Source organism: Rhinatrema bivittatum, chromosome 15 (genome assembly GCF_901001135.1).
Source record: "Rhinatrema bivittatum chromosome 15, aRhiBiv1.1, whole genome shotgun sequence".
In the NCBI taxonomy this organism is placed as follows: Eukaryota; Metazoa; Chordata; class Amphibia; order Gymnophiona; family Rhinatrematidae; genus Rhinatrema; species Rhinatrema bivittatum.
This window is the reverse complement of record NC_042629.1, coordinates 63,831,618-63,855,366: the sequence shown is the minus strand read 5'-3', so window position 1 is coordinate 63,855,366 and position 23,749 is coordinate 63,831,618. Positions and strand designations below refer to the sequence as shown.

The following is a 23,749-nucleotide window of genomic DNA, read 5'->3' as shown; positions in this document are numbered from 1 at the left end:
CTTGCAGTAGTTTTATAACTATTTTCATTATTGGGGTACATTTGTACCCCAGCATTAGAGGGCCCCATTGTTCATGGTATCAGTCTGAGCTTGGGACACAGCTTATAGTAAGGTACTAGTATCAGAGTCCTAAATGGACAACAAAATGTGAAGGAACAGCTTTGTTACTGAAAAGAAAACAAATTCATTTTTGGGGTACAAACACACCCCAATATTCAGCTAAATATAAAGGAGGGATGTACGCTCATTTTTGTTTTAGTGCAATATAGTGTGCATGAAAATAGGGCAAAAAAAAAAAAAGAATAATATAAACGAAAGCAAAACTTCCCAAATATTTTCTGGCTGCACATCCTTAATTCAGAGAGCCCCCATATATATTCTGTCTAAAATTTGGATAGTGTGTCTCAACCACTGGTCCATGGACCGGCAGCAGTCCCCAGCAGCATTTTTTTGTTGGTCCACAGAACGGCAGTCGTTGCAGGGAAAAAAACAGACCCATGCAAGCAGCTGCCCTCTGCGGCTGCACAGGTATTGGATCCCATCAAGTCACCCGCAGCTACATTCTCTATTGCCCGAAATGTCCTGATAGCTTCATTTCAGGCCCCACAGCACTGCTGCTGCTTCTGGGTGTGGGGGCAGATGGCTGCTATTTTCCAGCTCTTCACTACTGCTGGCGCTGAACAGCTGACTAGGCCTGCAGAGTAAGCATGACCATCGTGTCCAGCTGAGCCCCGAACTGCCCCCGCCCTGGCGCTAAACAAAATATAAATCCAATGAGTTTCTGGCTATTGAGCCATGAAGGCTGGTGCAAGCCACAGACCCCTTAAAGGGGTAGCATCTACCTATCCCCACTTACCAATGTATTTTTTTTAGCCCCAGCTGCACTATCCTCCAGAATGAGATCTGATTCCCCCCCCCCCCCCCCCAATTCTAGTTGCAAGTTCCTTTGCCATTAAGAGGTGGCTGTGTTGAGATTGGGAGAGACTCCTGAAAGGGGGGGATATTCACCCTCTGAGGTGAGCCCCATGCTCTTTAACCATAGATGGGAACTCTAGCACTCTTCAGGTGTCTCCCCCAACTCAGCCAGCCAGTCCACATCAGTTTAGGTTAAAATTTAACTTTGGGGTATTACAAAAAATATGAGCCCATGGTACATTTGTAGTCTGGGAAAAACTAATCCATTTCTGGAGTGCAGGAGTATCTCACAGGTTTTTTGGCCACAGACCATTCACAGTTTATCATATTGGCCTGAAATTTGGTCTGATAGTCGCACCATACTATGCACAATATCCTTGGTGAAGAAGAAATGTTGTTTATTTTATTTTTTAGACATCTTTTTGTAGCAAAAAAGTTCCCAGGGTATGGCTGTACCCCGTACGGCAGGATGAGAGTTAATATTTTCTTTGAAACCTTTAAAATTCTTAATAGTAGGAAGGTGTTTTATTGTTTAAACTACAGGATCATGCAAATGGAAAACACAAAAGAAATTGGAATTAGATCGTATGTAGAAATGTATTTTTGTGTTAAGTGGTACAGTTCATAGTAGTTAAAAAAATATATTAAATCAAAATGTTTGTTTTTCTTTCCCTATGAATTAGTTGTGCTAACTTGTAGACTGAGGTAGCACAAATTCCCCTGAATATTTGTCATTTAAGAAAGAGCTGGAAACATTAGCTCATTGTTGGTGGCTCTCATTTGGTTGCTATTTTGAATCATTTATTTATTTACAAAGTAGTGGCCCTTTAGAAAGCTTACTAATACATGGTAGTCTTTGCCAGTTGTTCGTCAGGTAATAAAACAGTGACTTTTTGAGGGTTTAAATGGTATGATTTCCCTATGATTCTAAAATAAATAAATAAATAAATTTGGAGGACTGAACCTGTGAACCACTTAGAAAGGCGTCAACGTTTCTTCCAGTTTGTTGTGTTGGTTTTTTTTTTTTTTTTGGCCTGACAGCTTCTTCTATCTCAGTGGTAATCAGGGCTGAGATCTGGCAACCATGAACGTTCCACAACTAGTTGTGGGAGTTTTCTCCTATTTTATACTCTCCCCAAGCTTACTTTAGTCCAGTCATTGCAGCGATGTCATGCACCAAGGCTTCTTCTAGAGCCTGGCAACCATGGGCTCTAAATCCCAGCCACGAGGTGTCGCCTTCGCTTAGACAGACTCCCTCCACCCCACCCAAGGTACTGTGACCGTTGCCTCCACAGCAACCCCAGCTGTGGCCAAATTGAGGAAGGGAAGACTTCAGTTGGGAGTTGATCTCTGGTCCCTATGCACGGCAGTGCTAGGTTGGACTGTTTTGTTTTGTTTTTTTTATATATATTTCTGACTTTCCACTTTTGCTAGTGGTTTTAGTTACATAGAATTGCTCTCTAATTCTGTGGGGCCAGTTCTAGGCCTTATCCACATTCCTGCCAGTGAACCTTAACCAGTTCTGCTGATCAAAACATGGGGAGCTCTTTTCTTTCCCAGTGTTGGCATTTGGATTCGCATTTCAGTGACTAAAGTTCTGTCGTATATATATTTTTTTCTCTTTAATGTATCATTGCAGTACAGTTTGCAGCTCAACTGTCTAATATGTAGGACTGTACTTGAAGCATTTCTCATCTTTAATACTTACAGGTAACGTTCTATAATACAGATCAGGATGGCAGTGACAGCCCACGCAGTAGCCTTAACAACAGCCTCTCTGACCAGAGCCTGGCATCTGTTAACTTGAACAGTGTTGGTAGTGTGCATAGCTACACGCCGGTAAGCCTTTATAAATCTAGTCTTTATTCTATAACTCATACCGGAAATTGGTAACGCAAGAAAGTAAAAGGATATTAAGGTTGTAAATAGTTGTGTGGAACTTTTATTTATTTATTTAAGCTAACTCTGTGCATTCTGATTCAAATATATTTTTGGCCAATGCATGCCTCACCCATTGTGGAAATTTGCCCTCTGGACAAAGCTGAGAGGTTTAAATAATGTATGTAATTTGTATCTTGCAAAGTGCCCCCCCATTAGGGGACTTCCAAAATGGACCCATTTCTTTTCCAAGTCTTTTTTTTTCAGCTGAATCAAAACCCTGTTTTAGAAATAATTGCAGGGAAACACACTCGCTCACTTTCAAGTAAGCCCTCATATCTGACACAGCCTCACTTAAAAATAGGTAAAGAGCATCCCTGATGAGAGTAATAAGAAAGATGTAAGCGCTGGAAATGCTTGTGTATGTCTCTTACTTAGTGGAACATGTATCATTTATGAGGGCAGAGTTTCTAGTATGTCTAATGAAAAATTAGAAAGAACTGGATAAGGGGCAGGAACATTCTTCTAATATTCATCTTATCTATTTTTATTTATTTATTTATTTTATTTATTTAAAGTTTCTTTTATACCGATGACCGTTTACACATCGCATCGGTTTACAGTTAAAAAGGAACAAATGGGCAGAACCCTTACATATAACATTGAAAAAACAGGTTAACTTTTGGGCAGGGCCCTTACATGTAACTGAGAACAAGGTGGTTAAAAGTGGGATAGGGTATAGAGCTGACTATGCCGCGAGCGTCCGTGATATCAATAAATAGATACAGCAAAATCAGTAAAATCACAACTATTTACAAAAGCTAATTACATAAGTAGCCGAGTCAAAGTACAAAATCGATGGGCATGAAAATAAGCAAATTGTCATAGGATTCCACTGTTGCACATCTGTAGCTTTTCTACACATGGTGGTTTATTTAGTGTAGGTAAACTTTAAATAAAATTATCCAAAAAAGACACCAGTAGGATATTTCCCAAAAATGGACTTATGTTGTATATATGTACTTGGTCCATGGCTTCCAAGCCATACTGGTGGGGAGAAGGAACTCTTTTTAGTTTCCCCATGGAGGTTACAGGTCTGCAGGCTCATTTGTTTTAAAGGGAAGCGGCCCACAGACATCTGGTATTTTGCATGGGTCGGGACCATGGGGACAAGTACATTTCAGGGTTTTAAAAATACCTCCCCACATACACACACCCCCATGCAGTCTCTAGAAATATCCCTTTTTCCTGTGGATACATTTTCAAAAGCCTATTTTACTTGGTTACAGCTGTGTAAAATACTTAGAAAAGTGTCCTTGCCCAATTCTCTCCAATCTTCTACTATCCATTCCAAACATCATTTCAAAGCCTATAGCAGATATCATTAACTGCTCCTTGGCACAAGGGTGGGTTCCAGACCAACTAAAACTCGCAACACTCAAACCCCTTTTAAAAAAAAAAACCCAACCTTCCGCCTACTGATCCGGCAAACTTCCGACCCATAGCGAACTTGCCTCTGATCGCCAAAATCATGGAAAAAATAGTAAACAAACAACTCTCCGAATACCTGGAGGAGAACAACATTCTTTCCCCATTCCAGTTTGGATTCCGCAAAACGCTAAACACTGAATCCCTCCTAACTTCTCTTTCAGACACCATCCTCCTAAACCTGGAAAAAAAACAGCCTTACCTCCTAGCGCTACTACTTATCTGCGGCATTTGACACTGTGAATCATTCCATACTTTTAGAGCATCTGTCAGACATTGGCATCAAGGGAGTGGCTTTCAGCTGGTTCAAATCTTTCCTTGACAACAGATTCTTCAAGGTCAGGATCAACAACAAGGAATCACACCCTATCAGATCCAACCTGGGAGTCCCCCAGGGATCATCCCTCTCACCCACCCTCTTCAACATTTACCTGCTCCCACTGTGCCAGTTACTCACTAACTTAAAATTAACGTACTACCTCTACGCGGATGATGTCCAGATTCTTTTCCCAATCACAGACTCTCTTCAAAAAAACCTGGTCCCACTGGAATAGTTGTCTGCAGTCGATCAACAGCCTTCTCACCAGCCTAAACTTGATCCTCAATACCAATAAAACGGAGATCCTCATCATATCACCAGACGAAAACAACATCCTCAACTCCCCAAGCTCCTCACAATTCGCAAAAACAGCCATCAATCACTCACCTTCCGTCAGAGATTTAGGGGTTCTACTGGACAACCAATTTAATCTTAAAACATTTGTCCATAATACCACTAAAGAATGCTTCTTCAGATTGCAAGGTCTTAAAAAAACTGAAACCTCTCCTTCACTTCCGAGATTTCCGCCTGGTCCTGCAATCCATTATCCTCTCTAAAATAGACTATTGCAACTCCTTCCTTCTCTGTCTCCCTGCGATCACCATCAAACCACTGCAGATGGTCCAGAATGCCGCCGCCAGGATACTCACTAACTCAAACAAAAGAGATCACATCACGCCCATCCTTCAGTCACTTCACTGGTTACCCATCAAATTTAGGATTTCTTTCAAAGTTCTCATGATGATCCACAAGGACATCCATAACATCTCCCCTCTCAAGCTAAGCAGCCAATTTCGTCCGCACACTTCAGACAGCCCGGTCAGAAGAGCATACAAAGGCTCTCACTGTATGCCCCCCGCAAAAACCTCCCTAAGAAAGCTAGCGTTATCTACAGCAGGGCCCACTCTATGGAATACGCTTCCTCCGGATCTTTGTCAAGAACTATGCCCGCACACTTTCAAGAAAAAATGTAAAACTTGGCATTTTAGTCAAGCTTTTCCAGGAGACTTAAGCACACACTGATCCCGCTCCACGGAATAGGACTAGGGCTCGCGGACATGGGGCTCACCGCATGCTCAACCCAGTCCCTCCCAAGCACTATCATGTTATATTATTTTATTTATTTGCTGTTTACTCTGTATTGAAGTGTTTGTAGTTTTTGTTCTCTTTGGGTAGCATATGTTCCTTGTTTTTCAATTTTTCAAATGTTCCTTGTATCGGTCCCACGTGATGGTTCGGTTGTACTGTAAACCAGTGTGATCTGTATACCTTACAGGAATGTCGGTATATAAGAATTTAAAATAAATGTAGTTCCTGCTCAGTGGAAATGGATTGTTTTGCTGTATGTTTTGACCCCATGTTAGTATATTGGGAATTGTCACAAGAAGAGAATTTTGGCATCATTTATGCTTTACAAGTCTCTTTCAGTGTGTCAAAACAGAGCATAAAAGGTAATTTTATAAGTAAACTGGAAGTCACTGAGTGTGGGCATATAATCTTCCAAAAACTTTAATTTTATGAAAAAGATGCACACAGCTACAAAAGAAGCAATTGACTTTTGGTGATGTGAGCATATCTGTCATTAGAGGAAATTGTTACCACTTGAAAAATGTCTGCATTATAGCAGTTAACATCTTTATAAAGGTCCCTTGACTGAGTTTTATAGCCATTTCAGGTGCACTGGGGAAGAAAGCAATAAGAGTCCCTAGTTTTATGAACAAGAGAGAATGCATTTATCCTAAACTAGAGCTGAGCAATTATCTAGTTTACTTAGGGCTAATGGCTTTTTCCCCTTTGTTGTATTACTATTTTTAGAACATGTAAATTGAAACTCCATCAAAACTGCTCCTGAGCATTTCAGGCACCCATTTTATGTATGTATTTTTGACCTGTTGTGTCCAAATCTTGGAATAAAATTATCCAGCATCATTCACATTCATTTTTCTCATATCCCCAGTTATAGAAACATGATGACAGAAAAAGACCATATGGCCCATCCAGTCTGCCCTTCCATCGGATTAATTTAGCACTATAATTCACATCACTTCCTTAGAGATCCCCTGTATTTATCCTATGCTTTCTTGAATTTAGAAAATTGTTTTTGTCTCCACCACCTCCACTTGGAGGCTGTTCCATGCATCCAGCACCCTATGTGTAAAGAAATATTTCCTAAGATTGCTCCTGAATCTAACCTCTCACTTTCATCTCATGACCCCTGGTTCTAGCGCCTCCTTTCCGTTTGAAAAAGGCTCACTTCCTGTGCATGGAAACCTTTGATATATTTGAACATCTCTATCATTTCTCACCATCTCACCTTTCCTCTAGGGTGTACATGTTTAGATCTTTAAATCTATCCCCATACGCTTTAGAATGAAGACAACTGACCATTTTATTAGCCACCCTCTGTACCGACTCCATCCTGTTTATATCCTTTTGAAGGTGCAGTCTCCAGAATTGTACACAGTATTCCACGTGAGGTGCCATCAGGGACCTATACAAGGACCGTATCACCTTCCTTTTTTTTTTTTTTTTTGTCATCTCTTTGAGGTTTTGGGTGTTTTTAACCATTATAGGTTGAAAAAAAATTACAAGAATTGGTTTAATAACAGAAAAGAAACAGTCACATTGTTCTCAACATCAAATTTAAGAAAAAAACCATTAGTCCTCATCAAGAAGGGTAATAGAAAATAATATTTAAAATACTGTTTTTAAAACAATTTCCTAATCAGACTTCGAGACAAATGAAACCCAAAAGAGTTGCTGTAGTTCTAATTACATCATCCGAATTTTGTAAAATTAGAATTAGAGTGCCACTATATCTAAAAGAGCCTTCTACTGGATTAGTAACCAACTTTTTATCAGGAAAGTAATAACACTTCAAGAATATAAATGTTTTCTGAGAAGAGAGTTGCAAATCATTCACAAAATACGTAAGAAGTTCTTCAGGAGATAACCATTTAGTCTTCGGGAAGGTTAAGAAATATAGATTTTTATTTTTTTTTACACTCATATTTTCCAGTGATTCACACTTATGGAATAACAGCAACCTATTTTTAATATCTCCATAAACAGCTTGCAAATTAGATACATTTGTTAACAATGCAGTATAAGAATTATCTAATTCCATCAATTTAGAAGAAATTCCAGCTGAAAGGAACATAACTGGGTTACCGTGCCAACTAAGGAGGTCTCCGCTCGGGAAACCACCTGCCAAATATCTTTCAAAGTTATTTCACCCTGTTCAGTTGGGGAGCCCCCTTCCCCTGTAACGCCTACCTCAACTGGTGGTGTAACAGAGTCTGGAACTAACAGCCTTAAATTATTAAAGGTTAGTCTATTAGATGGCAAATTTATATTACGATTTTACATGGGAGAAGCAGCCAACTGTCCCAATAAGGTTGACCATGGAACTACGGCATTCTCTCTTCTCTCGATAAACGCGGGTAATGGAGGAGGAGCTTGATTGCCAGGACTCAAGATTGTATCATCACTGTCCCAACTTATATTGTCATGGGGGTAACCTGCACAGAGCAGCAGTAACTACCTTGGGAAGCTTGCTGGGCAGACTAGAAGGACCATTTTGGTCATTTTCTGCCATCATTAGTATGTTACTATGTTGTTCTGGCCACGGGAAAGATGTTTTAAAATGGTGGTCAAGGGGACCTTTAATTGGTGTCATGCTTTGAGGGACTCTGCAGATCTTTCCTTTTATGCTTTATCCCCATTATGAGCAGCCCCAGAAAGAAAAGCCAAAGTGGTGTGCAGCTTCAGCTATGCGCTGCTGCAGGCAAGAAGAAATAGCCTGGATGACAGCGTTGCTGCTTAGGCCGTGATCTGAACCCCTGTCAGGCTTGGCTCAGGCAAGAGGTTTAGACGCCTTTTTCAGGACCCTCCACCTCCCTTTTTTTCTGCTGACCATTCCTCTCTCTATGCAGCCAAGTATCCTTCTGGCTTTTACTATTGCTTTATCCACCTGTTTGACCACCTTAAGATCATCAGACACAATTACCCCAGATCCCCCTCTTGCTTTGTGCTTAGAAGAATTTCACCTCCAATACTGTACTTCTTCATTGGGTTTTTGCATTCTAAATGCATTATTCTGCATTTTATTTTAGCATTAAATCTTAGCTGCCAGAACTTAGCCCATTCCTTGAGCTTCACTTGATCCCTCCTCATGTTTTCCACTCCTTCCTGGCTGTCTACCTTGTTACAGATTTTGGTGTAATCAGCAAAAAAAGACAAACCTTTCCTGACGACCCTTCCGTTATATCACTCATAAAAATGTTGAAAAGCACCAGTTAAGGGGAAGCACACCACTAGTAACAACCTCTACCTCAGAGAAAACTCCATTTACCACTACCCTTTGTCACCTCCCACTCAGTCAGTTTCTAACCCAGTCAGTTATTGTATTGCTGGCCCTCTGAGATGGATAAGCCTCTCAAAAAATGTCAGTGGCTCACAATAACTGACTTTTGGAAATCCAACCCCCAGTGTTTCTACGTAGAGTAACCAGGTCAAACATACAGTATTTAAGTAACACATTCTAAAGAATCCATGTTTGAAACCCTTACAAGGTTTATCTGGACCTTGAACATTTTTCAACAATGTATTGCTGAATTATTCTAAGTAGTTGTACACACTGGCTCACCTTGACCATGGCACGTATTGAGTGGTGCCTTTAGTAAAGAAATGTAAAAGTGCTTTAAAGTGTTAATATTGTCTGACTTAGAATACCACCATCCCTACCTCACTAGGCATAGTGATCTTTGCCCTAATTTCCACATTTCCGAGGACAAGTAGGATAAGCAAGCCACACATGTGGGTGGTACCATCCAATGGCACTGTCATTACAAAGTTTCTGGAAGGCTGGGTAAAGTTTACAAAAGCTTTATTGGGTATGAGTGGGAATTCTCCTTCTGCCGTTGTCACAAGGGGGCCCCCCCTCAGTCTTGCCTTGTTTACAGAACAGTTGAACACACTTCTGTGAAAAGGAAACATTTTTCCTTCTCTGTAGCAGTTTGGCATCCTCAGTTGAATCCCCTCTGGTGGTTCCCTTTAGTTTGTTAGGTAGGTTCGTGGCTATTTTCTTTTCTTTTTACTATTGCCTCAGCTTTCGTAAGGAGCTGATGGCAGTGCCCATTTACTAACATCTCCAGAAATTGTAGATGAGAAAATGGGAAGTGTCACTCTCAGTACTTCTGTAGGTAAGAAGGTAGACCTGAACTACCATATTGAGAAAGTACAGTTACATCAGTCTACCATAATGGAATTCATCCAGAAAAAGGCCAAGAGGACTAGAGCTGACACCTCCGTTCCTCCTGGATGGGAGTCTTATCTTTAAATTTTTAGGTAAAACAATTCTTTCAGAATGCTGTGCTATAAGATCTTCATGATCGAATATGTATGTATGTATAGACTCGAGAGTAGTGAAGAAAGCATCTGGTAAGGTCAACCTGTGATACTTTTGAGATGGCATCAAGAGCCTATGCCATGACAGTTGTTGGGTCCCACAGAAATTCATGGCTGTGAGTCTCAGGTCTCAGATGTGTAAGATGGGCTTGCAGATGTGCCCTGCGGCAGAAACGTTTCTTCAGAGTGAAGGTCAAAGAAGCAGTTTTTATAAAAGATCATTGTTCTATACTTCAGATCCTTTCTGCAACCACTTTTGATCGGTATCAGGGTGGATCATCAAGGAAAATGTTTTCCATAGAAAAATGTTTTCTTCCATCCATTCTCCTCTGTCAGCAGTCTGATCTGAAGCCTTGGCTGAGAGACCACGAAGACCCAAAACCTCATACTGCAACCCAGTCAAACCCATGCATGGAGTTTGGTCTCAATACCTTCTGACTTCTAGAAAGGAATCCACCGGGAGGTTTTATATTAAATGGAGGAAGTCTGGCGTATGCTATAAGGGTCGTAAAGTTTTTCTTTTGTGCCACACACAAACTGCTTGAATACTTTCTCCGTCTCTTGGAATCTGGCCTCAAGCCCAGCTCTATCAAGACTCAAAGTAGTGCAACTGGCATTTCTACCAGCATATAGAAGGAAACCCTATCTCTGTTCAGCCTTTAGTTGTTAGGTTTATATAGGGCTTGCCTCCAGCTGTTTTACTGGACCTCAGCTTGGTTCTAACTGTCGATGAAAGCCATTCTTAAACCTCTTAATTCCTTTGTGCACACCTGACCTGGAAGATTGTATTTCCTCCTGTGATGTCCTTGCAGACCTAATTCTGGAAAGGCCCATCAAGATTCATAGCTGCATCAGTAGCCCATCTAACACTGGCTCTAAGATTTGCAAAGCTGTGACAATGTTCTTCCTTTATATTCACATCTCGTTATTGTTTGGACAAGGACTCCTGATGCGGCAGGTTTGGATGATCAGGGTTGCTTTGTGGGATAGAATCCAACTTCATCCCCCCAGGAATGGGTTGTCTATAAAATAATTAAAAAAAAAACAAAAACCTGGTTCATTGCTCTTTGGCAGTTTGGTTTTTCCATTTTTTCCTTTGGAAGTCAATCCTAAGTTAGGGATTCCCAAATGTGTGACCTGCTTATCTTCCTTGTCCTTGTAGAAAGCAATGTTACTTGTCTCTAATAAGTGTGTCCAAGGATAGCAGGATGAGAAGCCACACAAATTGCTTCCCTTTGGAGTTGCATTCTTTTAAGCTCTTAGATAAGACTGAGGGGGCCTCCACACAGTGGTGGCAGAGTGGGAATTTGTGCACATGCCCAGTAAAGGGTTTTTTTTAAAGTTTCATTCCACTTTTCAGAAACTTCCTGACGTCGCCATCTTATCCTGCTGTTCTTGGGAAAACATCTGTTATAACCATGCTTTCTCCTCTTTCCCCAGCAGCCTCTCTTCTGCCACTAAGTTTCTGAAAACTTTTGTCTTGTGTGTCCTCACTAGTTTGTAAGATTCTTGTGTCTGTACAGCACTGTGTGCACCTTGTAGTATTATATAAATGACTAAGAGCACTAGTAGCTTAATATGGAAAAAAAAAGAATAAAAGTACTCTCATATAATGGTGGTTTCTTTTTCACAATAGGTAACAAGCCATCCAGAGCCAGTCTCTCAGTCACTAACACCTCAACAGCAGTCGCAGTACAGCATGCCAGAGCGAGACAAAACGCTGTTCTCTGAATATAACTTTGAAGATCTCAGTGCCTCGTTCCGAAGCCTCTATAAGTCTGTTTTTGAACAGTCTCTCAGCCAACAAGGTGAGTTCTGTGTCTTTCAGAGTCAAATGTAGCAATTTAAGGAGCTATGAGTATGGTCCAACTACTCATATTATAATCTTGAGCACATCTGACCAGCAGAAAAGTAGTGAACTTTGAAATTTCAGATGTGATAAGGTTTTGGTTGCAGGGGCTTTCCTGTGACAAATTTGCAAACTTGAAACCTTTGGGTTGCCGCTATGTGATTAGGCTATGACTTTCACATCCTGTCTACTCAGTTTGGTGGTTAAAAATAAATTACTACTGTGAATTAGAAAGCTCGGGATGAATATTTCAGGAGCTGTCTTTATGCAATTCTGTTCTTCTGTGTTGAAGTCAGTTCTTGAAAGAACCTTCCTGAACACCCATGGTCTGCTAATAGTGGCCTCACTACAGGGCCACTGTTACTAGAAAGGGTACGGATTGTGTATTACTGCAGATTGTATAGTAGAGTAGAGCACCTTCTCTGCAAAGACCATTATCCAAAAACTTTAAATATTTCAGAATCCAGCTTGTGTTCTATTTTCCAGAATTTTGCACCACACAAATGTGATAACCCAGTGCCTTCCACATCTTCCCCCAGCCCGAACTTCCTCAATTCTGCGGCCCAGTCCAACTCTGTCCTACTTGGTTCTTCTCTAACCTGCTCCTCCACTGCCTCAGTGCCTCTCCTTTTGCATGGTTCAGTCTCAGGTCAACTATTCAAACTGCATGGTTCTCTGTACATTTCCACAGAACAGCATACAATTCAAAGAGCTTATTGACAATTGAACCACATATGGAAAGAATTGCTTGAACCTTAAGACATGATAAGCAGATAGACTATAGTAATTGATAAATTAAAAATATTGGGGGTAGGAACTGTGCACACGTATAACAGCTGCTTGTAAGGAGTTGGTTTGACATTGCAGTGAATCCCAACCAATGTTCAGTGACATTGAAGACCTAGGTCAGGGTTTCCCAAACCTGTCTTGGTGACACCACAGCTAGTTGGGTTTTCAGGATATCAACAATGAATATGCAAGAGATAGATTTACATATGTTTGAAATCTAGTATATGCAAATACTACTTGCATACTCACTGTGGGTGACTGCTGTGGGGGTCACTAGGACGCATTTGGGAAGCCCTGACTTAGAGTATCTCAAATATTGGAGTGCTGACATGCTAGGAAGTGGCCTCTTGAAAAGTACATGTGATAACGCAAGCTAAGGACTTCTTAAATTTAGGACTGGTCTCGCTTTCCCACTACTCAGCCTTTTGATTACTATTGGGCCTAACATAATAAGGTGTGGGTTTAAAATGTGTGTTGAAGCTCATGCAAAGTTTAAAGCACAGGTTAAAAAAAATGTTTAACTCCTCGATGCAGTAAGCTAATGGTATGCTAATGAATTTGGAGTTGTTTTTTTGGTTTTTTTTTAAAGTGCATTGTCTGAAAAATGTGTGCTCGGCCCATATTTTAACATGTGAGAATCTCTCTCTCACGTGATTTATACACACAAAACTCATGTTCTGGGTATATAAGACTTATGCATACAAAATATGATTGATTTTGCACGAAAATGTTTGGTACAGAAAACACAGTTCTCTGTGCACTTAAATCATATTTCTGTCAGAAAATATTCTTTGGGTATGCAAAGAATATTTTCTGGGCATAAATCCTGTTTACATGTCCTGGCTCTGGAACTCCAGCTTCTGTCCATAGACGGACACTAACTCTGGAAATTTTACTCTTACCTCTGACCAAGAGTAAAGCGTCCAGTGCTAAGAGAACCTGTGTTAAGCCAGCACACCTCTCTGCATTAGTTGGAGGTAAAGGCTAATGCCCTCATTAGCATGGGGTTTCCCATGTGCTGGTTCTAAACAGGGGACAGTGTTTTGTGCACATTTTGTGTGCAAAACATTTTGCTGCATTGGGAGTAGCATTTGGTTATATAAAATGTGCACATGACTGCAGGTAAAACTGCTCTGCAGAGCAAACCTTGTTACATCGGGTCTGTTCCATTGAGAGCAATTAGCAAAGTATTTAAGAAAGGTAAATTTATTTTATTCATTAATATTTATCAAGTAGCAGTCTCCGCAAACACTGAACAAATATAGTACCTGGTTAATATTCCTGGACCATATCTGTAGTCTTAAGATGATTTGCTTTAAACGGATACCAGCCTGTGTTTATGCACTCGCAATACTGAAATATGTTTGGAGAAACAGACTCTTAAATAAAATAAATGTGCTCTTGCTGTTCTGTTTTGCTTACAGTGGTCATGAAAAGGTTTTTAGGATCTCACAGTTGGTGCTGCATTCTTTAATTTAATTTACATTTTTTAAACTTTTTGCATTTCAGTTCTATTCTTTGTTTTTGTTTTCTTAACAATCCTGTAATTTGACACATACTGGGATTGTTTTCACCAAGGTAATGTAAAATAAAATGATTGTGTGTGTGTGTGTGTGCATCATAAGGCTAAAGAGTGGGGAATGGAAACGGGGGGCGGGGAAAGGGGTGATGCTTGGCAAGGGAAACCGCAAACATTTGGGAAATGTTTTAAGGCCTTGAGCCGGTTCTGTGTATTCTGCATTAGTTTTCCCCTTCCTCTCACATTTCTCACAATAAAGTTGACATTTGCTGTATTAGCAATAATGATTATATAATCAAATAAGATTGTAGTCTCACTTTCTCTTTTTAATTTTGTTTCCCTTGGCATTCATTTCTCCTTCAACAGTTATATTTTCATGTACAATTCAGTGATCATTATTACTTTTGTTATAATAGTTTGCAAACGTTTAGGCACCCAAAGTTAAAGCAGAATAGATTGAAAATAAGTGAATATGGCATTTACAGAAGTTTGGATACTCTTCCAGTTGATTCATTTCTACTTAAAAAAAACAAACATTTAGGCCTGAATTTTTGGTTGACTCATTAGGCCTTAAATTAGTAAGACAATTCCAGAGATTAACAAATAGTTTGATCCTTCTAACCTTTTCAAGTTGCGATTTGTTGTTCTGTCTGCTTTCAACAACCATGGGTGCCTCAAAGCAGTTTTCTAAGCATTTAAAAATGAAGATAATTCATTTTTACAAAGCAGGGGAAGGCTGTAAATACAATCTCTAAACTCTTCAGCTGGCAATTTCAGCTATCAGAAACATTATTAAGAAATAGAAGTTACATGAAACAAGGTTCAGGCAAAATCTGGAAGACCAAGAAAAATCTGTGGTGAAACTACCTGAAAACTGATCAGATATGCAAAACAGAACCCACAGATCATCAAATGACCTCCTGAGAAGTTTAGCTGATACTCCAGTATTGTCCACAGTACAGCACTTCTTATGCAACAGCAATGTGCTCAGAAGAATAGTCAGAAGGAAACCTTTACTATGACTTCATCTAAAGTATTCAGAACAAAACCTTGATAAGTCTGTAACGTGTTTTGGATCATAGCCTGGAAGATAATGTCCCGAGTCAATGAAGATACTGAAGCTGCAAAGTGGTTGGATGTTTAAGCAGGATGACAATCAGAAACATACTGTGTCTCAAAATCAGCCATGACATATTTACAGAAAAAGATGAAGGTTTTGGAATGACCAGTCTCCAGACTTGAATATTGTTGAAAATCTGTGGAGAGTGCGTGCAAGGAGACCTAATATGATTGAGCTAGAAAGGCTCTGCAAGGAAGAGTGGGAAAAATTTACAAAAGCAAGGCTAAAAAGACTTCTGGCTACAGGAAGCATTTGGGAGATGTTAGTTCTGCCAAAAGAGGTGCTACAAAGTGTTGACTTAAAGGGTGTCCAAACTTTTGCACATGCTGTATTCACTTTTTTTTTTTAAATTATTTTCAATCTATTTAAAGCGGCATATAATAATTTTGCCTTAATTGCCGCAAGATGTCCTGTTTAACTTTGTACTGTGTAGAGGTTGTGTTGAGATTCATTGAAATTTAACCAGGGGTTCCTAAACTCTTGCATACACTAGCTGTGACAGGTTGGTTGGCCCTGTCTGCTTAGTATTTAGTGCTACATGAAATTAGACAATTCAGGGGAGAGCAGTTTGTACAACCACGGGTCAAACTGGATTTGACAAATACATGAAACCTGCAGAAAAAATTGTACTATCAGCATTCCCTTAGTTTTGTGCCTGTATTCAAGTGTGCATATAGTGCGTTTATGAAAGATTTAATCTCCAGAAATGTACATGTTCTTTCTTTCTTTCCAGCTACAGGCAGGTAGTGTGCCAGTATTCTGATCTCTGACTGAGCTATCGTGTTTTATATTAAGAAAGAGATACTATAAAACATTGTAACTTTGCTTTTCCTCTTGTAAATGTACAGGCCATAAATACAGGCACAAAATTGAGGGGATGTTGTGTTAAGATTAATAATTATCTGTTCAATGAATTTTTATCCTACCAATCCTAAGTACTTTGCTCTTGGCGAATTACAGAGCAAATGTGTGCATATTTGACGTGAAGACATTGAACGAATATACCAATGATGGTAAACAAATACATAGGCAAGCAAGACGACATCCAGCAATTTTGTGAGAAATAAAGTAGATTGCTACTTTTTATGATGTCATACTTGTATTGAAATGCCTAGTAAAATATCACAGGTCTTTGAGTTCAATAGTAATGATCCTTACTATCATATGTTAACTGGAGACGGGTCAGAAATTACAATCTCTAGGCTGACCTGTTGGCTTCACAATCATTGCTGTGCAGGAGATGCAGATTCAGGTCTGAGCACAGCTCCTTGGGTCTGCAGGAGTTGGGGATGCTGTAGAGCCTTCCTCTGAATCTGTCTGTTGAAAGTAACGCACACTTTTGTATTTAACTGTTTGCAGGTTTGATGAACATCCCTTCAGACTCCTCTCCGCAATCCCACACTCCGTGTTCTTATCAGCACTCGCCGAGCAGCACAGTGAGCCCTCACCAACATAGCAGCCAGAATAGCCTGACGAATAGCCACGTCAGTAGCCTCGGCACCAGCGGAAGCAGTTCTATCGCACAAGTTCCCCACTCTCACCCGCAAATGCACGCGCAGCAGTCTCCGCATCCTCAACACGCCACCCATCGACAACACGGGCTACCGCAGCATCAGCACCCTCCACAACGTACACAGCACCCTGCACCTCACCCCCAGCAGCACACACAGCACCAGACGCAGCACCCCCAACATGCGCAGCATTCGTCCCAGCATCAGCATATACAACACCATCCAAACCATCAGCACCAGTCCTTAACACATCAGACACATCCTTCTCAACAGCAGCTGCCCTGCAACGCTGGTAAGTTATTGAACTGTCATCTGTGTATACTATTAGACTTTGTTCACTGGCCATACAGCATGCAATCCTGAAACATATTCAAAAAGCATTGCTTGAGCAGATGGCTAGGACCAGGTATGTAATACAATGATTGAGAAATAGAATAACTTGGTAGAATTATTAAAAATGAATTTAGTACTTGCCCAACAGTGAATGCCCTGAGACCATGCACTTTGTTTTTCATTGCATGGAGCTGTAAACGGTGAAGGTTCTTCCTTGGCTCCCTGGTGGTAGGCACTCACCAAATCCCCTTTCACAATTCTTGTTCTCACCTTGCCCTCTGTTCATGGCCTTCTCACAGTATCTCTGGTCACATCTTCCTCCTGTTTAAAAAAAAAAAAAAAAAAAAAACAACAACTTTTACTTTCATTTGCAAGTACCTCTTTCTCTTGGTAAGGCTTTTGTCTTAATTTGCCTTTCCTGCTCAATTTAAAATAAAATAACATTCCATTTTACTTCCTTCCCCTTGTTTATGAAGTTTTCTGTATCCTTTCCTTTGCATCCTTTAGAAAAAGTCTTGCGTGCTCTTCATATTCCTCCATCTTTTTCTCAGCTTGTTGCATACCAGCTTCAAGATTTTGGCTTTTCTTCTTTGCTGTAAATGGAATTCTTTGTTATCTCTTTCTTGTATAATGGACTTACTTATGAAAAGTAAGGCATTGTAAGAAATCTGATCTTTTTGATTGCTAACATTTACATATTACTTGAAATCGGGGCTTAATTTATAGACAGGCAGGAAGTGGAACTGTGGAAGAGGTGAGATGGATGGGCCAGGTTTGTCTTCTGCAAAGGGGCAGTACCAGGGCCATGTGTGCTCACTCTTTTTTTTTTCTCTCTCACATACCCATATCAAAGCCATGTGGCTACCTTTGTCTCAGGATAAGAAGCTCGAACACTCTGTTCTCTGCATCCTCTCTCCCGCCCCGATATAAATGATCCATGCAGCTACTGTGGCTTGTTTCGTCAGGGGATCAGAATTGATAAACACTGCCGGCTCTGCTCCGTTTTCTCGCATCATGGAAAAATGGTGTCAGAACGCCATTCTGAGTTCTGCCGGAGATCAAGCCTCGATAATGGACACACAAAGGGATTAAATTAGCATAAATTTGAAAGGTAGGAGCAGTAATGCTATTTATCAAGACCATGATTGAAGCCTTGACGTTTGGCGCTACTGCTCAAAACTTTAAAACTTGTGCTAATTCAAACTTTTTTTTCATTTCTGTTCTTTGCAGTGTCTGCTTCAGTATCATCCCCTCCCCTTGTTCTCTGTAATACAGGGATAAATTGGGGGGGCTGGATTAGGGAGCAGAGTGGCTTAGCCCCTCTCCTCCTCTTACTTGAAGGCTACCTGGAGAGGAAGGGCTAGAGCAGAACACCCCCACTGCTTTGCTTCGTAAGCCTGACAAGATGTGCCAGATCTACGTTCCATCCTGTTGCCCCTCCCCCCCCCACAAATTAAACCCTGCTTGAAATGTATATGTTTACCAGTGGCATACAGCATGGATTTCCCACTAGGCAGCTACCTAGGAGTTGCCAGGTTGAAAGGGGTGCCGCCACTCTGTCACGGGGAGCAGTTTCTTAAAAACACTGCTCAAGACTGAGTGGCCTCACCGTATCAGATCCCACCCCCTTATAAACGCAGGGGCTCCTAAGCCAGCAACATTTGGAGCACTGTAAAATAGAATTGCTGCCAGCCTGGCTTTGCACCTTTTAAGAAGAGGGTGAGTTGGATAAGATGCTGCTGCTCACCTTGAATGACTATTCTGAAAAAGTGCTGCCAGGAAAAAAAAAAAAAAGGATGAGGGCTTCTTTTCAGCACAAAGCACAGGTTCAGAGGATGACCCCTCATCTCCCCAGCCACTCCCTACATCCTTGCTTGAAGGTAGATTTCTCACTTTTCCCCTCTCCCTCCACCACCTGCTTGGAGAAGCCCCCATGCTCCTCTGCCTAGGGACACTTAAAAGGTAAATCTAGCCCTGTCTTGTGCAACATAGGTGAATACCTCTAGATCACTCTGAAAGTTATCTACAGGTTGTCATTTGCAGCGAGGAGACACATTAAGCTTGACATCCTATTTTTACTTAGCACCAACTGCAAGTGTGACAGAGTAATTTTAAGCTAGTGAACTAATGAAATGTGAATTGGAAGCCGCAGAGCTGATATAGATTGGATATGGAATCTGAAAATCAAATTTTTTTCAAATAACATTTGTGTATGAAGATGCTCTAAATAACAATCCGTGATGTAAAGATGTTGGTAATATAACTTTTTTCCTTTTCTTATATTATGATCACACAGTTTCAATTCGACTAGTAAGCAATGGGGCAACTTATTTATTTGAGTTACTCATCAACACTTGATAGTTGGCCTTGAAAAAAAATGCATTGGGTTCCTTGGGTTGGTTGGGGCTAGGGAAGCTGCAGACATGCTGTTCTCAGCTCTTGAGAGACAAGGAATATACCCATTGACAGGTTCAACTGCATAGATGCACTGGTTCTGGAAGGAGCATATTGCTGAAATAACTGGGTGAGATAGAATGAAAATATTCAAAGATCCCAGATTCATGGCACTGTAGCTGGAAAATAAAATAATGTTTTATATTCTACCAGTTCACAAAAGTTGCTTAAGTGAATTTAATTTAACTTGAATATATTATGTGTAATGTGCATGTAAACATATCACAAACTTTAAAATATTTTATCAAGTTCCGTGATTCAGAAGACTGTTTTAAAAACCTCCCATACAATAAAATAGAACAAAGGAGGTCCCTATTGTTCTATGATCTGGATGTATTAAAAACAGTAGGAGATGAGAGAATGGAGAATGGACGTTTTTGGTTTTCTTACCTAAACTTCATCCTTATCACAGTAAGGCAACTGCAAACAAATAGTACTGCTCTTCAAAGACCCTTATTCAAAAAACACTTCTCTGTTCTTTGTCTATTAAAATAAATCTTTATTGAACAAGTCCAGTAGAAAAAAATCCCATCATTTTAGTGCAGTGGAATATTACTGAAAGTGTAAGGAATTGTTCCCATACTGAAAAAAGCATGCATGTGATTTTTAGAGATCTGACCATGTGCTTGATATATTCTACAATGGAGCCACTGTTACACTGTCCATGTAAATTATACGAATGGCTATGTATATTTTCAACACATGTAACTGAACAAAGCAGCATCCTAGTAATATTATTCTAGATTTGATAGAAAATAATATTAGTAGGTAACATAGTAAATGAGGGCAAATAAAGTCCAAAATGGCCAGTTTACTCAGCAAGGTCTTCAGCTTACATCCTTTGTTTTTTTATTAGGTTTTTGTTTTTTTTGTACGGTTATAAATGCTGTTCCGTGAAGGTTATCCCCATGCAGAAGAGATACCAAAGGTATCTCACATTACTTAATTTCCATCTTCTTGCCACTGAGGATCCTCTGTTTATCCCCTTTTGAATTTCATCACCGATTTTTGTCTTCATCACCTCCTTCTGTTAGTAGGAAATCCTCAAATTGCTGTGGTATCCCGAAACTCTTTCCTTACCCTGAAATCCTATATCCCTGCTTAACCACTTTCGATTAAAAACAAACAAACCCAAAAAACCAGCCTTGGAACACAAGCAATTTATTTAATTATATAGTTAAGAAATATAAATCTTGCTCAGTCCTCAACTCTTGGCAGTTTGAATGCCCTACAAGTACAGAAAATGATCAATGAGTCTATCATCAAGACTGTCTGGAATATCCATGGTATCGAGGAAAATCATATTGATGAATTCTGGAAGAGAGACTGGTGGACTGCACTATACCATTATGGGAAACCCTCAAACACAGACTTCCTGTATATTAAACACACACAACTGCAACACTGCAAAGGTTCAAGCCCATCTTGCTTCCATTAGGAATAATTGTATCCTCGTTGCACCAACTATACATAAGTAGTCTCGCTTGTTAGAGAAAACTGGATAATTTTTTTGTACATGAAAATCAGCCATTGCTGCCATCTCCTACTGAAAAGGAGAACAACTGATTCAGAATGAATTCTGATTTCCTTTGCTGCTTTGAAAAATAATTGATATTGATTGCCTGTCTACCATAGATGCATCACTGCACGATGGATAAGAAAGTGCAGTTTTTGAAATTTGGAACTTCAAAGACGTTCCCGTGGTATGCTCTAACTATTTTTGTACTATACATAGAGAACTGAAAATGGTTTATCGATTGGATATGTTGTGAGATGAACAGTCAAAAAACAGCAAGAGAGAAAAAAGTAGCAAGCACTTATCCATTCAGTGCCATTACACACAACTGGCAGGACTTTTCTCTGAGTAGATAAGAACAAGGATGAACGTTATCGATGTCTGTCTAAGGGAGTTGCTAAAACATGTGACTAGAGTCATCAAACTCTGAGGTAGCTGCCACATATATGCTGACAGCCAACTGGACTGCTTATAGATCAGTATTTGAGCCTTGCATTCACAAGGAGTCTGATACAAAGGTGCTTCTGCAAGCTGCTTGTCAATTACTGAGCTACCTACTTGTACGAACAGTACACACTGATGTTTGCTTACAACTGCAACCCTGTTTTCTTCTGACTTTTATGGATCATGAAGGAGGTGGGAAAAGATACAAATGTTTTCTCTTAATGAGCTGGCAAAACTCTTGGAGCTGAAAAATCAAGGCATCTCCATTCTTCCATGCTTTTACCAGTTGGTTTGTATTATCCGTTTCTGTTCATGGGACAAAAAGGGCATTGAATATTTTCCCAGATGTAACATCTGTGTTCTCTGAATTATTTATTTATTTAGAAACTTTTATATACCGACAACCGTTTGCACATCGTATCGGTTTTTTTGAATCAGGAAGGGTTCCTACCAGCATGAGTGCCAGATAAATTGAACGCTTTGTGAAAGCTCCACTGGTGACGAAGCAAGGTGATACCGGTTCACCAAGACAAAGATGACTAATGGAAAGAATTCTTCCTCCTATAGATGCTTTGCTTCAACTTGCAAAGAGAACAGCAGTTACTCCTGGTCATTCATTAGGATAAGCTTTGAACATACATCAGCTGCCTGCCTCTAGTGATTGGGACTTTGTGCTGCTAATCAGTTGCAGTGGGAACCATTGTGGATAACTCGGTGAAAAATCTTTTTAAGTGGGGCAGCTTTTTAGTATATAAAAGAGGACTATAATTGAAGTATCGAAACGAATATAAAACTACATGATTATAAACTATTGGTACACCTTCTCGAACTGGTATGGGAGTGTTTTGGGGATGCCTGTCTTTGCAGACCTTTTACTGAATCACACACCAATGAGCTTGCTTCGCTCTATGGAGAAAATGCTGTTATTGGTCCCCTTCTCAAATATATTCATCTGCAAGAGATCTGCAATCGTATTTTCTGTTGTGTCCCATGCTATGGAATTCCCTTCCTTTGTCTGTTAGCGTGAAGCCTGGTTACAAAACCTTTTAGGATGAAAGTTGAGCACTTCTTTGAATTATAGCCTCTGGATTTATCAGATTGTTCAGCCTTATCTTTGTTTGATAGGTTCCTTGTTTCACCTCATTGGTTAGGCATGTTTTTGTTTTTAATATCTCAATGTTTTGTCTTCATTTGTAATCTGCTTAGATCAGCTTGATGAATTGGGAGGAAAAGATGAATTTTTAAATAAAATAAATAGATGAGTAAAAGATTTTAGCAAATAAGACCATAAATGTGTACAGCTCGCAGTAGAAAGCATACAGTAGATCAAATTCAGTGCCCACAAACATTTAATATAAAATGCCAGTATATGAGTGGAAGCTGAAAAGATGTGAAAGACAAGACTGTATTGTACCTATTGCTGCATAGGCAGAAGTATAATTGAAATATCTACTGAACATTTCATGATTATAACTGAAAAGAGGAATAGAAAATATAAAAAGTAGCATAAAACAGTTCACCATCATATTCATACAGTACAAAGCTGTTAAAAACAAACACACTTCACTGAGTGTTTAGTTTTTCTACATTCTGTCCTGCAAATGCAGCTGGTCCTCTATTCTATGTCTTTTATTGAAAACGATAGACTAAGAATTGTATTTGCTCCAACCTTTACCTCTTTCTGTGTCTGAGAAAATAAAGATCTTTCTTATACTTACTATATATAAGTACACAACAGACATGAATCGTCAAAACACTCCCATACCAGTTCAAGAAGATGTGGTTTCATAGCCTATTATTCAGCAAACAAAACTACCAAACTCTCAGTATTTATGCTTTTTCACTACTGGAGCAATCTTTGTGTTATGCTACACCACTGTTTGGTTTTAAGTAATATAGTGGGTTGTTAAAATAGATTGAATAGATATGTTTCTGTTATATTAGGCTTGCTTTTGCAATGTTATAAACCTCACTTCAATAATATACCTAAACTGCATAAATAGCTGGCTATCTGGAAATACATGGGCCAAGGCATTCTTTCTCATTCTGCAAAAAAAAAAAAAATTGGGCTGGCTCAGTAGATATTTGACTCTGTCCGAGGAGGGGGTGGGGGGTGGAGATTTATGCCTGTTAATATCTTTTTGCATACCTCCAAATTTCTCTAAATTGAGGCTATTGTATCTTAAGAAATACCTCTCTAAACAT

General features: G+C 39.8%; 1 protein-coding gene across 7 annotated transcripts in view; it reads left to right on the top strand.

Annotated features, from left to right (window-relative positions):
* Positions 1–23,749, top strand: part of FOXJ3 (forkhead box J3) — an 84,825-nt gene that overhangs the window by 52,296 nt on the left and 8,780 nt on the right. For all 7 annotated transcript variants that reach the window (XM_029578747.1, XM_029578750.1, XM_029578749.1 and 4 more), the window contains 3 exons: positions 2,626–2,754; positions 11,646–11,817; positions 16,646–17,089. In XM_029578747.1, coding sequence (XP_029434607.1) covers positions 2,626–2,754; positions 11,646–11,817; positions 16,646–17,089 — 745 coding nt within the window. The remainder of the gene's footprint in view (positions 1–2,625; positions 2,755–11,645; positions 11,818–16,645; positions 17,090–23,749) is intronic.